The sequence below is a fragment of the Dasypus novemcinctus genome, chromosome 21, assembly GCF_030445035.2.
Source record: "Dasypus novemcinctus isolate mDasNov1 chromosome 21, mDasNov1.1.hap2, whole genome shotgun sequence".
Lineage (NCBI taxonomy): Eukaryota > Metazoa > Chordata > Mammalia > Cingulata > Dasypodidae > Dasypus > Dasypus novemcinctus.
The window spans coordinates 67,314,238-67,330,904 of NC_080693.1; the positions used below are offsets into that span (position 1 = coordinate 67,314,238).

At 36.4% G+C, this 16,667-nt stretch overlaps 1 protein-coding gene across 13 annotated transcripts in view; it reads left to right on the forward strand.

Moving 5' to 3' along the window:
* Nucleotides 1–16,667, forward strand: part of TLK2 (tousled like kinase 2) — a 140,532-nt gene that overhangs the window by 31,880 nt on the left and 91,985 nt on the right. For 8 of the 13 annotated variants that reach the window (XM_071210725.1, XM_023584672.3, XM_004478540.5 and 5 more), the window contains 3 exons: nucleotides 1,159–1,228; nucleotides 2,146–2,189; nucleotides 2,913–3,008. In XM_071210725.1, the coding sequence (XP_071066826.1) occupies nucleotides 1,159–1,228; nucleotides 2,146–2,189; nucleotides 2,913–3,008 (210 nt within the window). Of the gene's footprint in view, nucleotides 1–1,158; nucleotides 1,229–2,145; nucleotides 2,190–2,912; nucleotides 3,009–5,156; nucleotides 5,241–16,667 lie in introns of those variants that run through there. The other 5 variants (XM_071210726.1, XM_058284469.2, XM_004478538.3 and 2 more) reach the window with 2 other exon arrangements.

Here is a 16,667-nt window from a genome sequence, read left to right on the forward strand (position 1 = left end):
GTTTTTTTTATATTCCTATACTTTCAATCTGGGTTAAAAGATGATAATGTGTAACTCCAAGGGGCACTGTTATAGATTATGTGAATCTTTGAATTGTATGCTCTTTCCAGCTGTGCAGCTGGATTGTGGCCCTAATGGTTTCTTATTATAATCATGTATGTATATATACTGTTGTCTTTGTGTGTGTGCACTTAGAGTTAAAAAGGGCAGAGTTTTGCAGTTTTAGCTAAATTAGTTTAGGTGCCCTTGAATTTTAATACTTGCCAGTGGTTCAACAGAGTGGGGTCTGTGTAGCCTGACTGACTTTAATAATAGAATTTGAAGATGTTGATTAAATAAAAGGTAAGATTTTTAAATTAGTCAAGCAACTTAGCTAAATCTCTACTAACTTTGAAGATAGATAAAACATGGATAAAACTAGAGCCAATTTACTTATTATGTAGGCCTTTTCTTTAGAAAGATTGGGTTTAAGCTAACGCATTCTTTTGGTATTCTCTCAAACCAGATGTAAGTATATAGACTGTTGAAAACTAAAAAAAATACTTTCTCATACGTATAGGATCTCATCTATTGAGAATGGGGAGTAGATGTTGATAAGGCTTCAAAAGATAATAGTGTGATAAGTTTTATGAACAGGATTGAAAATGAAAAAGGAACTAAAATCATCAGGGACATGAAGACATTGTAGACTTTATACTCAATGCCATTGATAAATTTTCATTTCTGTTATATTCAGAAACATTATTTTAAAATAAAAAATCTACATTATAAGCAACAGTGGTTTTTAGTTTCTAATATAAGGACTTTATACTATTTTATTTTTTATAGTAGAAATATTGTAATAGTTTTTATTTGAGAGTGTGCATATGCTAGATGGTCATACTACATTTGTGTTTTATAAATATTTACGCCTGTGCAGCAATCATAACTTACAGTTGAGAAAATGGAGGCTCTGATATTCTTTAAGAAATTTGCCCAAATGCATAGATAGTTCAGTCCCAGACCCTGTATTCTTTCCATTTCCCTGTTCTACGAGCAGGAGACTTAGGATTTGTCTGTGCCAGTTATATTTCCTTTATATAGTTGATATTTTGTGTCTGTTCACTTTTCCATAATGTGAAAATCTACTGAAAAAATGACATATATGGTATTTAACAGACTCCTGAGAAAAAGCAGAATGACCAGCGAAACCGGAAAAGAAAAGCTGAACCATATGAAGCTAGCCAAGGTAGTAATAATTTCACACCAATATAAATACTAAATCCTCATGTTCTAAGATAGAATTTTCACACTCACACTAAATAATTAGTTTGTACATTGGGATTCCTAATCAAGGAGATTTGTGTATTTTGAGGGAATATCAGGCTGTTTATTACAGACTTGCCATTTGATAGATAACCTGGCAAAACAGTGTTAGTTCTTTGGGGACTCTTGCTTTCTCTGTTACAAGTTAACAGTCTTCTCACCACAGGTTTTTCTTCAGATTAAACATACTGTACAGAAAAGAGATTATTGTTTTGGGGTTTTAACTATGTCTTGCATGAAATCAGTTACTGTTTACAATGGACAGGCAAAAGTTGTTTTATTTACATTGCTGTCCTCACTTCCTCTTGTTCTTCAGTGGCAATTATTTAGTTGAACTTTAGAGCCCACTAGAATGAATCCCTAAATATTAAGGTTATAATGCTAAATATCTGTAAATAATCAAAGAAAGAATAAAAGTGTTTCTGATTGTGGGGAAAAGTTCTCCCAAAGTGACAAGGTCATATAAGTTTTGTGGTAAATAGTGTAAACTTTTAAATTCTGATTAGTGTAACTGTTAAACTCTCATTTCTCTGAGATGTTAAAGGATTGGGAGGAGTTGATTATGGATTGGATTTATTTTGATTCACAGTTTTGGCATGAATTTTGCTAGTGTATTTCATATTAAAGGAAAGCAACCTGTGAAAATTATTCCATTTGCTGCTTATTCAGACTTTTATTATATGGAGGAAACACTGTGTTCTTAGAGTACAGCTCTTTATAAACAAAAGCTGACACTTGACTTGAAAACAATATACAGTTATTGAATTTATTCTGCATTTTAGTAAATGATGATTTACATGTGTATTGGAAAAATTGTACTTATTTTGGTTTCATTTTCAGGAAAAGGCAATCCTAGGGGACATAAAATTAGTGATTACTTTGAGGTAAGTTAAATTTTTTTGAAAAAAAAAAACAACAACCCACAAAACTATAACCTTTTTTTTTAACCTAAATCCTTGAGGTCTTCGCTTAAGGCATTAGAAAGAAATATCTTGCCTTTACTGTGCTCTCTTCACTTTCCTTCCCATCTTCGTCAATATAATTCTGCCCCATTTCTCAATAAGAGGAAACTGCTGCTGATTTCCTAAATTTAAATTTATTATGTGTCTTGTCTGTGATGATATAAGAATTCACAAATGAGGTGATTTTTCTCTTGGTCATACTGGGTTTCGTGTCTTAGAAAGATTGAGGTGGAATGACTTGGATTCTTCTTTTGTCCTTTTCCCTTTACTCCAGTGGAACATGTAGTGAGCTTGCTTGACCCATCATTAGTGGTTTCTAAAGAAGACACTAACTTCTGCTGCTTTGTGTATTTTGAGACAGGAACGGAAAACATTCTCTCATGTCCTTTCAAAACCATGTGTACCTTCAGCTTTCTAGCCATGTTTTCTTTATTTCTTGGTACATTTCTGCTGGAGCTCCTTCTTAAGTCTTGTTGAAAAGATAGCAACATTTAACTTACATGGCATTTTCTCTCTAGAATAAGATGTATTGACGTAAGGGGTCATATGTAATTAAAACCTGTTTGTGTATTAACCTTTTACTCTCCTTATCTGAAGCATAGTACTGTTTTGAATTATTCATATCCATTTTTCCCTGTTGGCCAGTTTGCTGGGGGAAGCGGGCCAGGAACCAGCCCTGGCAGAAGTGTTCCACCAGTTGCACGATCCTCACCGCAACATTCCTTATCCAATCCCTTACCGGTAAGCATTCACCTGGAGAAATTTGACGCCTGTTGTAGGAAACAAGAAGTCCAGGAACACTCAAGCAAAGTTTCTCTTCAATTAATTACCCTTTGGGAACAAGGCCTTAGGGAAAATAGTTCTTAGCATTAATTGTGAATTCCTCATTCAGATTCAAATCTACATCAGTAAATGATTTGCAATCCAAACATTAGGGTTTGTTGTTTTTTTAACTCTTGTCAAGCTTACATGTTCCTGTAACTTAATTTTTTAAAATTTTATTTTATTTTTAGTTTGGTCAGCTTGTGGCATTTGAATTATCTCCAAGACATACTTCGTGATATAGCAGTAGGAGAGTTAATACTTTACAAATATTAAATAGGTTTGTGTCCTATATGTGAGATCTGAAGATCTGAAAATGTTATAGCTAACTTAATGTTTTCAACTGGGGCAGTTTTGCTACTAAGGGAGCATTTGGCTATGTATGGAGTCATTTTTGGCTGTCAAACTGGGGTGAGGAGGGGAAGGGAGGTGACATAGACATATAGTGAATGGGTACAGGGCAAGGATGCTGCTAAATATTCTACAGTGTACAAAGGACAGTCCCTCATAACAAAGAATGATCTGGTAACAATGTCAATAGTGCTGAGGTTGAGAAACCCCTGAGTTAACCAATGTGAACTTTGTGTTATTTTGCCAAGTGTCTTTGGAAAATTTGTTGATACTATATAAGACCTCTTTGAAACCCACTAATGCCTCAGGTATTTCTGTGGGATCTCTAGGGTCTGAGAGTTTCTGAGATCAAGTTGAACTGATCAGAGCAAAAGGGTATTCTGCAGTGTTCTGAAGGAACTGCAGTGAGGTTTCTGGTTGGAAAGTTGTTTTTCTCTGCTTCAGCAGTGTTGGATAATACTCTTCTTAAGTGATTTAGACTTCTGTATTTCAAAAGTACTTTAAAATATACTTCCTCCGCTTCTCTTGTCTTATAAAAACATGTATTCGTTAAGGTGATTATAATTATTAAAGCACTTAGGAAAATGTATATGACTGGAAAGTTTTACTATTATTTTTTCATCCTTGCCATGTTTTAAAATGTTAGAAATATTTAATGTCTAGATCTATTTTGCTATGTTCAGTTTTGTTAGATAACTGTCAAGGAGGCTTATGTCTATTTTTATTAAGCTTTAAACCAATTAAAGCTTAAAAAATGAGATTTCAGAATTATCTATTTAGGGTAAACCTGTTCTGTAGAATTTTTCAGTGTTGTTTATCACTCTTCCTGAAATATTTTTTCATTTGGTTTTTAATAGTGACCATCCATCTCTTGTTTGTCAGTTAAAATTGAGTCTACCTGAAGAACAAGAGATGTAATCAGTTTCTGCCAGCTATATGAATGGTGACTGGGCCTCAGCTTCACTATGCAGATTTATTAAGTGTTGGAACAGGAATGAAACCTTATTTTCCTTTTTCCATTGCAACAAGAAGCTTTTGATCACTACCCATCTTAGATTCTATGGTTCATTATTATAATCACTAATTTGTGTTAGTCCTCAGTTTCCTTGCCCCATTCTCTCTTACCATACTTGCTTGGGGAAAAAAAAATCCAACTCTGGTTAAATCCACCCTTTGCCTGCCTCTAAGCAGAAGATACACACACAGACGCACATCCATGCTGACTGATATCACTTTAATTCATGACCACTAACTTCACGTGCACCCCTTGCTGCCTGTCAGACCTATTGTATTCGCTTGTCAGCTCCCTTTCCTCAGCTATCTTTCCTAGATGATTATTTCGTACTTTCTTTTTTCCTGCAAGCCTCCTGTAGCACCTTTTGCCCTTTACTATCTCAACTGTGACGGCCTTGCTTTTTAGTTTACTGAGAATAAAAGTAAGAAAATTTCTACCTTCCTACCCCAAATCTGCCATGCTACTTGCATCAGTATCCATATGCTCTTTCTTTTAGGGCGAATGTATTTGCCAGCCCTTTACATGCTTACAAATATGTACCGTATTTCTGTGATAATTGTATATACCCCCTTCTTGATATTTCCACTTATATAGCTAATAGACAACTTGAGTTTTACCACATATCCAAAAAAGAATTCTTAATCCCTCTTCACTACCACTAGCACCAGCACACTACCAAATACCAAAATCCTGTTCTTCTTGCAGTCTTCCCTGTCATGATAAATGACAGTTTCCTTCTTCTAATTTTTCAGGCCAAAACTTCATGCCCTCAGTCTAATCCACTGGTAAGTCCTGTTCCTTTTCCTTTAAAATGTATCAGAATCCAACTACTTTTTTCTTCCTCTGGTTTTCTGCGTTAATTTTCCGAAATAATTTCCTTGTTTCTGCCCTATCCCACCTCTTCGCTGTATACATATATATACAGTATATACAGTAGCCAAAGCATTTCTGTTAAAAAGCTAAGGTAGGTCCTGGTATTCTTCTTTTCAAAATTGTTCTTGGATTTTCTATACCTAACTCCTTACATGGCCTAGAGGCCCCTATGTGGTCTCTGCTCCCTCTTCATACCCGCGTCCTGATTGTGACATCTACTGCTTTCCCTCTCCTTCATGGCACTCCAGCCACAATGGTCTCCTTGCAGTTCCTTCAAAACACTGGAAAATACCCTTTAGCTTTAAGGCTTTTGTCTTTGATTTTCCTTCTTCCAAGAGTATTCTTTTCCTAAATAATGGTGTGACTTACAATCTCTTCATCAGTTTGTTGCTCAGAAATTACCTTATGAGAGAGGTCTCTCTTGGCCAACTTTTCTAAAATAGTAGTCCCTGGCTCCTTATCACTTTTCCCCTAATTCTGCTTTATTTTAATTCTAAGTTATCACCACCTGGAGTATATATTTAATTTTTATAGCTACTGAAAATTTTTTATTGATTCGTATTTGTAAATATAGAAGATTGCACATTTAAGTCTATAGCTTAATGCATTTTCACAGACTGTACATTCCTTGGTGACTAGCACAAGAAACAAAAATTACCGGCTCTGCAGAGGAGTCCCCCTTGTGATCACTTCCAGTCATTAGCTTCCTCGACACTAGCAGTAGGAGTACCCTGACTACTAATAGCATGGATGAGTTTTTTCTATTTCTGTACTTTGCATAAAAGAAGACATATAGTATGTACTGTTATGTCTGGCTTCTTTTGTTCAACATTACTTGCGTAAGATTCATCCATATTATTATGTGTTGTAAATCACTCATTGTCATTGCTGTGTGGTACAATTTTAGTATATTTTTCATTTAATCTGTTTAATTTTTTTTTAAGATTTATTTTATTTATTTATTCTCCACCCCTCCCAGCCCTTTGTTGTTTGCACTTGCTGTCTGCTTTCTGTGTCCATTCACTGTGTGTTCTCTGTGTCTGCTCATTTTCTCTTTAGGAGGCACCATGTGGGAGAGAGGTGCTCAAACACTTGAGCTATCTCTGCTTGCTGTTTTGTTTTCTCTCTTATTGAGTTTCCTCTCTGTGTCTGTTGTGTCATCTTGTTGCATCACCTCTCCATGTCAGCCTGTCGCTTGAGCTCACTGTCTTGCTCATCTTTTCCAGGAGGCACTGGGTCCCAAACCTGGGTCCTCCCATATGGTAGGCGGGAGCTCAGTCACTTGAGCCACATCTGCTTCCTAATGTATTTGATTAAAAAAAAAAAAAGATTGATTTGTTTATTTTCCCCCTTTCCCCTCCTCCCTCCTTGCTGTTTTTGCTGTCTGTGTTGCCTTCTCCTTTTCTCCCTGTAGGATTCACTGGGATTTGATCCTGGAGACCCCTGATGTGGAATGAGGTTCCCTGTCAATTGTACCACCTCAGTTCCTGGTTTCTGCTGCACTTCACCTTGACTCTCCCTTGTCTGTCTTTCGATGTGTCATCATCTTACTGCATAACTCACTTGGGCAGGCACTGGCTTACCATGGAGACACTTGTGTTTTCCGCATGGGCCTGCTTTATCTTCTTTTTTCACTAGGAGGCCCCAGGGATCAAACCTGGGTCCTCCCATGTGGTGGGCGGAAGCGCTATCACTTGAGCCACAACTGCTTCCCCTATTTAATTTTTTTTTTTTAAGATTTTATTTATTTATTTTTTTCTCTCCCCTCCCCCCCACCCCGGTTGTCTGTTCTCTGTGTCTATTTGCTGCATCTTCTTTGTCTGTGTCATGTTGTGTCATTTCTCCGTGTGGGCTGCGCCATTCCTGGGCAGGCTGCACTTTCTTTCGCGCTGGGTGGCTCTCCTTACGGGGCGCACTCCTTGTGCGTGGGGCTCCCCTACGCGGGGGACACCCCTGCGTGGCAGGACACTCCTTGCGCGCATTAGCACTGCGCATGGACCAGCTGCACACGGGTCAAGGAGGCCCGGGGTTTGAACTGTGGACCTCCCATGTGGTAGACAGATGCCCTAACCACTGGGCCAAGTCCGCAGCCCCCTATTTAATTTTAAACTGTATAATTAATTCATTGTCCATCTTCTCCCATTAGAATGTTAATCCCATGAGAGCCAGGACTTTTTTTTTTCTTTCCTGCTGGGCTCTTCTTTTACAGTACTCACCACATAAAGGTGTAATTATTTTAACTAATTTTTCCCACTTGACATGGAAGAGATAAGGTCATCTTCAATTTTTGGTTTCTAGTACCCAAAACAGTGCTTGACACACAATGGGTACTCAAAACTGTTAGTTGAAATAAAGAAGATAAAACAGCACCTGTTTGTTGAAAGAGAAGAATAGATGGGTGAATAATTATTACTTCAACCTTTTTCCCCTAAGCCATTCTTTGATACTTTTATTGTCAAATGTAACAAGATACAAAAATGTACATAAAATATGAACTTTTTTTAAACTTAGGATTTGATAAACTACAGCCCATGGCCTATGAGCTTTTTTATTTTTAACTTTTTAAAGGATTGTAAACAAAGAATATATGACAGAGCTGTTATGTGGCCTTGAGAGCCTATAATTAATATCTGGCACTTTACAAAAAAGTTTCCAGAAAATCATTATAAAGGTAACATCCTTGTAATCACCACTTAGGTCAAGAAAAAAAATATTTCCAGCACCCTGGAAACCTATATGCTCTGTCCTGATTACACTCCTTTCTTCCCTCGATTTGAAAGGTAGCCACTATTCAAATTTTTGTGATAATCATTTGCTTTTCCTTATAGTTTCACCATCCATATATATCTTCCTAAGAAAATTGGTTTAGTTTTGCCATTGAGGCAATTTTGTTAATCATGTTGAAATCCTTTACATTTTGATTTTAGGTTATTCTATCCTTTACTATGAGAGGTATATTTAAGTCTCTTGTTATGATTGTGGGAGTTGTCTGTTTCCTTATGTATTTGTGTTAACTTTAGATTTATATATCTTTGTTTTTTTAACTATTTATTTTAAGGAAACTTTAGGTTACATAAAAAAATATAGGGGATTCCCATATACCCCACTCCCTCCCCCTCCCATACTTTCCCACATTAACAGCAACCTTCATTAATGTGGTACATTTATTACAATTGATGAATATACATTGAAGCGTTGCCACTAACCGTGGATTATAGTTTACATTATAGTTTACACTGTCTCCCACGCAATTTTGAGTTATGACAAAATATATAATGGCCTGTATCTGTCATTGCAGCGCCTTGCAGGACAATTCTAGTGTCCAAAAAAATGCCCCCATTATGCTTATTTTTTCCTCCCCTTAGAACCTCCGGTGGCCACTGCCTCCACATCATGATCAAAGTTCTTCCATTGCTAGAATAACAGTAAGTCTGTAGTAGAATAGTAGAAAGTCTACTTTAGTCCATTGTTTATTCCCCAATCTCGAGGATTTTGGGATGCTGATGCCTATTCTGCCTCTAATTGAAAGAGGGCTTAGCTCCTATGGGGCAGATGAATGGAACTATCTTGTTTGCGGTTGCAGACTCTCTCTGTTCCTTGAAATGAGTATTGTTCATCATCATCGCCTTATTGTCCTGGGTGAATCCAATGAACTGGAGTATATGTGTTGCAACTCTGCTAAGATTCAGGGCCCACCTCGCACATGGACAGCCCAAAGATTTAAGTCTCTTGGATATACATCTATCAAGTATAGTACTAATATAGATTAAAATATATCTTGAGGCTATGTTATTAGGTACATACAAATTAAAACTTGTTATAGTAAATAAAAAAACAAAAACAAAAAATATAAAAAAAGATTTGATGTATTATCCTGATGAAATAAACTATTATTATTAATTATGTGATGCTCTTCTTTTATAATGTTTTTTGGTTTAAATGTAGTTTATTTTATATTTAATATATCCAAACCATTTTTCTTTTGTTTGGTATTTATATGATATAAATATTTCCCTTCTTTTACTTCTCATTTTATGTCTCACTATATCTCTTATAAATATTTATATATCTACTCTAAAAATCTACCTTTTAATGTCAACATTTAATCTATTTGCATTTTGAATAATTATTGCTATTTAGATTTAAACATACCATCTTTTTATTTACTTTCATGTATATTTGCTGAAGGTTAACTCTCTAGGGTTTTGTTTGCTGAAATTATTTTGCCCCTTTTTTTTTTTTAACAACTAAAAACTGTTTTATATGGGTGGAGGTTGAAGCTTACTGTCAGTAAATCATTTGCTGTGATCTTCAAAGATCCCAGAAGGTTGAGGGTTGAATCTTCAGGAGATTTAGAGCCTTTCAAGTTCTGAATACTAAATACTGAGGGTTTTTTTGTTTTTGTTTTTGTTTTTGTTTTCCAAAGGAAGAACCACTGGCTTGCTTTTTTTTTCCCCTTCTCTTTTTATTTTTTATTTTTAATGTTACATTCAAAAAATATAAGATGTCCCCATATACTCCCCACCCCCCTTCTACCAGCTTGCTTTTAATCCTGTTTCCTTTTTTTAACCTTTCAAAATTGTTGCAGCTTTACCAGAAGGCATGTAGGGAAATCGTTGTCCAACAGTTCTCACGTAAATCCAATCCTCAGACTCCTTGTGGCTACGTGCTGTTATTAAATTCATTTCTGAGCAGCAAAGATTATTTCCCCTCTCCCATGTTTGGGATTTCCTGTATTCCCCCATTCAGTCTTGGCTGCCACAATCAGACAGACAGAAAGCATGAGGACTTCTTTTTCCTGTGTCTATTGTGGAAACCTTAGCAGCAGACTTTTATTTTTGAAAGGTAGTTTTGCTGTGTACATTTCTGGATTGCCTTTTTTTAAAATATATTGAAGCTGGAGAAATCACCTTTCATTTACCTGTTGTTTTTCCTTGGCTACTTTTAAAATTTTCATTTCTCATGTTCTGCTGTTCACTATGATGTGTCTTTTTATTTTTCCTCCTTGGGATAGGTTGGGCTTCTGGAATCTGTGGGTTGGTGCCTTTTACCAGTTAGTCATTGTCTCTTCAACTATTGTCTCTGTTCTGTTCTCTTTCTTCTCCCCTTATGAAATTACAGTTAAATATATGTCAGAGCAGCCATCTCTTCTCTTATTGCTATACCTCTTAACTTCTTTTTGTATTTTCTTTCTGTCTCTGTATGCTCCATTCAGAATTATTTCATTTTGCTGGTTTTTCAGTCTCAAGTTCTCTGCTTAGTTGTGTCTAATTTGTTGTTAACCCCATTGAACTCTTAATTTTGGTTATTGTGTTTTTTTATTTCTATTTGGTTCTTTTTCAATTCAGCTGGACCACTTTTTTGGTTGTTTTTTTTTTCTTGATGTTTCTCTGTTTTAGGTTTATGTTCCCTGCAAATATTTTCAAGCTCATCTTTGATTTATTTTTTAAACATAGTAGACATAGTTGTTTTATAATCTGTCTGATAATTTTGCTGTCTGGAGTTTTTGTGAGTATGTTTCTGCTGTCTCCTGTTTCTCCTAGTAGCTCAGAGCTTTATTTCTTTTATGTTTCATTTTTTTTTATTGTGTACTGCTCATTGTCTTTTTTTAATATTACCGTTTATTTTTTCTTTTTTTTTCCTTCTCTTTTCATTTTTTTTGAAATATTATTTGTGAGGTTTCTTTGAGGCCTAGGATGAAGGTGCCTTCCTTCAGGGAGAATTTGTATTTACTTCTGCCAAATGCTTAGAGATTCCACCACTGCGTTATTCCTTTAAATTACTAAATTAATTAATGGATAGCATTTTGTTTTAGCCACCCAGGCAATATTCATTTGTATTGCGTTAACATTTCTTAAGAGAACATCTCCCTTCCTTCCCCTCAACTGCCAAGGCAACTTCCTTGTTAGTCCCCTGGGAGTTGGGGCAAGTTTTCTTCTGCTTTATCCTTTCTTTAAGGGTATAGCTCTTTGAAGGCCTAGGTTGAAATGTGAAGGGTTTCCTATTGAACCCTCTACCCTGGAGGGGCCTTGGCTTTTGACTCAACTCCTTGGCACAGTGGTGCCCTGGAAATGGAAATTCAAGATCTGCAGGTGCCTTTAGGGCAGCTGTGACTTTGTGCTTCATTTACCTGTCTTGTGTTTATAATTTCTTTTAGATTTTGCACTGACAGATTTATCTTACCAACTTTTTGATGCCTTTGGTGTCTTTTAAAATATTTTATACCACCTTTATAGTTTTTCCCCCAAGAGAAGTTTGGTACAGATACCCTGATCTGCCTTATTTCCAGAAATAGTTGACAATCTTCTAACGTTTGGCAAGTATTTATTGAATTCATGGCAAAATGAATAACTTTAGTATTGCAGCATTATTCTTCTGGTTTAGTTTTAGCTTTTAGAGATATATTCTCCCACAAAGAGCGAATATTGTTATGAATGGGTATCACAGGTGTTCTAGAGCCTGAATTTAAACTGTTGGATTTGGAGGGGTTGGGAGTATTGATTTTAAGAGGACTCTACTTATAGATTCACAAACTGAATTCCTTTGTCAAGATCATTTGGTTGGTTTATTTTCTAAAATGAAATTGTTAAATAGTTTTTCCTAATAAAGAGATACATTCTGATTATGAGAGTTCAACAATTCAAAATAGTAAAATAGAAAGTTCCCTCCAAAAGAACTACTGTCAAAGAATTTTGTGAGTAAGTATTTCTAGACTTTTTCTGGATATGTACATGTGTGTTTATATAATTGAGTTTCCCCATTTCCATTATATTAATTTATTTAGCCAATATCCTATAAACATTTTTGTATTTTATAATGAATGTCCTTGTGCATAAATCTGTTCTTTTTTTCCTTTGGATAAATTGCCAAAGTATAATTCCTGAGTCTAAGGGTATGGTTATTTTAAAAGGTTATCACATAAATTGCTAGAATGTTATAGGAAGTTTGAAAGTGCCAGCTAATATCAAGTTTTATCATTGTAATCTTTGCCAGTATATTAGGAGAAAAATAATCTTGTTTTAACTTGCATTTCTTCATTAGTGGTATTAAACATCTTTTCATACATTTAATGGCCTTTTGGATTTCTCTTTTAATATTTTTTTCTGGTCTTTTGCATATTTCTATATTGGAATGTTAGCATTTTCTTACTGATGGGTAAAAGGACTAAATTTTATTAAGATTGTCATATCTTTGTCATTTATATTATAAATATTTTTGCCTGTTTTTAATTTTCTCTTTTAACTTTATATTGATTTTTACCATTCAGAAGTCAGAAATTTTGATGAAGTCTAATTTATCAATGTTTTCCTTTGTGATGTATGGGCTTTGTGTTATTCTTAGATGTTGGTTTATGTTTTTTCTTTTTCTTTTTCTTCCTTTTTACACATCAATTTTATTGATACATATTAATAAAGCATACAGTTCGTTCAAAGTATACACTCAGTGATATTTGGTATAATTACATAGTTGTACATTCGGTTCATAGGTTTTTTTGTTGTATTTTTGAGGTACTGAGACCTTGTATGTGGGAGGCCAGCACTCAACCACAGAGACATATCAGCTCCCCTGAGTTGTCTCCCTTGTCTCTTTGCTTGCTGTTTGCTCGTTTTGTTTTTGCTTGTTGTTTGTTTGTTTTTTCTTTAGGAGGCATTGGAACCAAACCCAAGATCTCCCATGTGGGAGGTGGGCACTCAACTGCTTGAGCCACATCAGCTCCTCAGTGCTTGTTTGTTTTTGCTTGTTGTCTGCTTGTTGATTTTGCTCCTTGTTTGTTCCTTGTTTGTATGTTTTCTTCAGGAGGCACTGGGAACCAAACCTGGCAACTCCCTTGTGGGAGGCAGGCATTCAGTTGCTTGAGCCATATCTGCTCCATTTTTTATTTTAATATCATGTTTAAAAAGCTCTTCATCACTGGAAAGTAGTAAAAAAAACATTTAGGGGAGTAGATTTGGCTCAAGTGGTTGAGCACTTGCTTCTTACATGGGAGGTCCTGGGTTTGGTTTCTGTGTGCCTGCTAAGAAAAAACAAACAAGCAAAAAAAACCACAACAATTTAGTCATCCATGTGGAATCTAAGCCCCTCTTGATCTAGAGGTGGAGTGGACATCACCGTCCCAGGGTCCACAGAATGGAGGAATAAAATATGGATTAGAGTGGACTTACTAATATTCTACTATAAAACTATTGTGACTAGTAATAGAAGAAATTGTAGCATTGAGGTGGAGAAAGTGGCCACATTCATTGCTGAGGGCAGGGATAGGGAAGAAGAGATGTGATGTGGGGGCATTTTTGGGACTTTGAGTTGTCCTAAATGATACTGCAGGGTCAGATGCTGGACTTTATATATCCTGCCATAACCCACTGAATGTACTGGGGGAAGAGTGTGAACTACAGGGTAAACTATTATCCGCGTGGTGCAGCAGTGCTCCAAAATATGTTCACCGAGTCCAATGAGTGTGCCACAGTGATGGGGGAGGTTGTTGGTGTGGGAGGAGTGGGTTGGGGGGTGGGGGGTATATGGGAAGCTCTTATGTTTTTTAATGTAACATTTTTTTTTTAAAGATTTGTTTTCCTCCCCTTCCCCCCCTCACCCCAGTTGTCTGTTCTCTGTGTCTATCTGTTGTGTCGTCTTTGTCTGCTTCTATTCTTGTCAGTGGCATGGGAATCTGTGTTTCTTTTTGTTGCGTCATCTTGTTGTGTCAGCTCTCCACGTGTGTGGCACCATTCCTGGGCAGGCTGCACTTTCTTTCGTGTAGGGCGGCTCTCCTTATGGGGTGCACTCCTTGCGCGTGGGGCTCCCCTACGCGGGGGACACCCCTGCGTGGCAGGGCACTCCTTGCTCGCATCAGCACTGCGCATGGGCCAGCTCCACACGGGTCAAGGAAGCCCAGGGTTTGAACCATGGACCTCCCATGTGGTAGATGGATGCCCTAACCATTAGGCCAAGTCCGCCACCTCTGATGTAACATTTTTTGAGATGTGTATATCTTCAAAAAAAATACACAATTTACAAAAATAATGGGGGTGGGGGAGTGGGGAGTGGGTTATATGGGAATCTCTTATGTTTTTTAATGTTATGTTCTTTGTGATCTATTAACTTTAATTACAAAAGTGTTAAAAAAAAATAAAGTAATGGGAGTTTAAAAAAAACAAAACAAAACCAAAAAAAACCCAAAACAACTCAGGGACACTGATGTGGCTTGGTGGTTGAGTGCCAGCTTCCCACATATTAGGTCCCACCCAGGTTTAATCTCCAGTACCTAGTACCTTAAAAAATGTTTTTAATATTTTTTTCTTAAGCTTTTTATATATGGTATAAGGTAGGAGTCCACGTTTTAGTTTTTTTTTCTAAATTGTGCAGATGTCTTACCACCTTTGGAATAAATTCTCACTAATATGAAATGTACCTTAATCTCAGATTATGTGTCCATATGTATATGGTTCTGTTACTGTCTTCTTTTTTCTATGTCATTGATCGCTCTGTCCCTCCTATACTTATATTATAGTTTTAATATAGCTTTATAGTATGTTTGTTATCTGATCAAATGGCCCTGGTATTTATCAAAAATGATGTAGCTAATTTTGATTTAAGTAAACCTCAGAATTAAATTGTTAGATTCTAGAAAAGCACCCAAAAGAGAGTAAGAAAGATCCTGTATGACTACTCCCACCACAACACTCCCCCTTGCAAAAACAAAGTCAAATACAAAAGCCCTAAAAACCCCAAGCATTGGACTTTTGAGAAATTTGATATCTTTACAATTAGAGTACAGGAATATGGTATGTATCACTATTTAATTTAGGTTATCTTTTACTGCCTTCAGTGAAACTGTATAGTTTTTCTTCGAACATACCATACATGTTTCTTATTAAGCTTATTCCCAAGTGTTTAATATATTTTTTCTTTTTAAAAAAAATTAACTGAAGTCTATCACTCATCCATAATCATACATAAACAATGAGTGTATAGTAGTAGTTGTGAACTTACAAAACAAGTATAACATCATACAAGGCTCTCATACCTCACCCTACCACCAATACCATGCGTTGTTGTGAAAAATTTTTAACTAATGATGAAAGAGCATCATCAAAACATTACTACTAACCAAAGTATTTTCCCCCAGCCCACCCTATTATTATTTTTATATCATTTATACATGAATATACGTAAACAAGTGTATAATAAAAGTTGTGAACTTATAAAGCAAATACACATAACATCGTACAGGAGTTCCCTACATCAACCAACCACCACACCTTGCATATGTTACAGTTTTGAAAGAATATTGTCAAAATCTTTAACTATAGTCCTTATCTTATATTTGGTGTATTTTTCTCCATTCCATCCTATTATTATTTTTTTAAAATATATTTTTAGGACAGAAGTTGTAAACTTACAGAAGAGTCATGCACATGTGCAGAATTCCCAAACAACACCCCTTTATCAACACATCACATTGTGGTAGAACATTTGTTACAGATTGTAAGATAATATCATCGGATTATTACCAAGTTCATAGCGTATATTTGGCACACTTTTTACGTATTCCCCTGTTGTCAACACTTTATCTTTGGCATAGATGCATGAATATTACATTATTACTGTTAACCACAATCTGTAGGTCACTCCAGTTGTATTTCTCCCTGCTTCTCTACATTCTCACCACCCTGCAACAGTGATGTACATCTGCTCTAGCTCACAGAGGACACTCTTGCATCTGTACCATCAACCACAATTCTCATCCACCTCTGAGTTTACTGTGCTATTTATTTCCTAGATTATTCTGTAGCTTTCTATCATTTGGCATTTATATCCCTAGACTACCATTTTCAGCTACATTCCCATTTATAAACCAGCTGTTTTACTAATGTGTTATCATCAACTCTACATTTCCACACTTTTACAATAAAGCCAATTAAAACTCCTTTTTTTTTAAAAAAAGTTATTTCTCCTTACACCCCCCACCCCCCCATCCCCTGTTTTCTGTTTTCTGTATCCGTTTGCTATGTGTTCTTCTTCTGTGTTCACTTGCATTCTTAGTGGCACTGGGAATCTGTATGTCTTTTTTGGTTGCGTCATCTTGGTGTGTCAGCTTTCTGTGTGTGCGGTACCACTCCTGGGCAGGCTCTGCTTTTTTCACGTGGGGCGGCTCCTTGCAGGGCGCACTCCTTGTGCATAGGGCTCCCCTATGCGGGGGACATCCCTGCATGGTATGGCAGTCCTGGCACACATTAGCACTGCATGTGGGCCAGCTTACCACACAGGTCAGGAGGCCCTGGGTTTGAACCCCAGACCTCCCATATGGTAGGCAGATGCTCTATTAGTTGAGCCAAATCCCC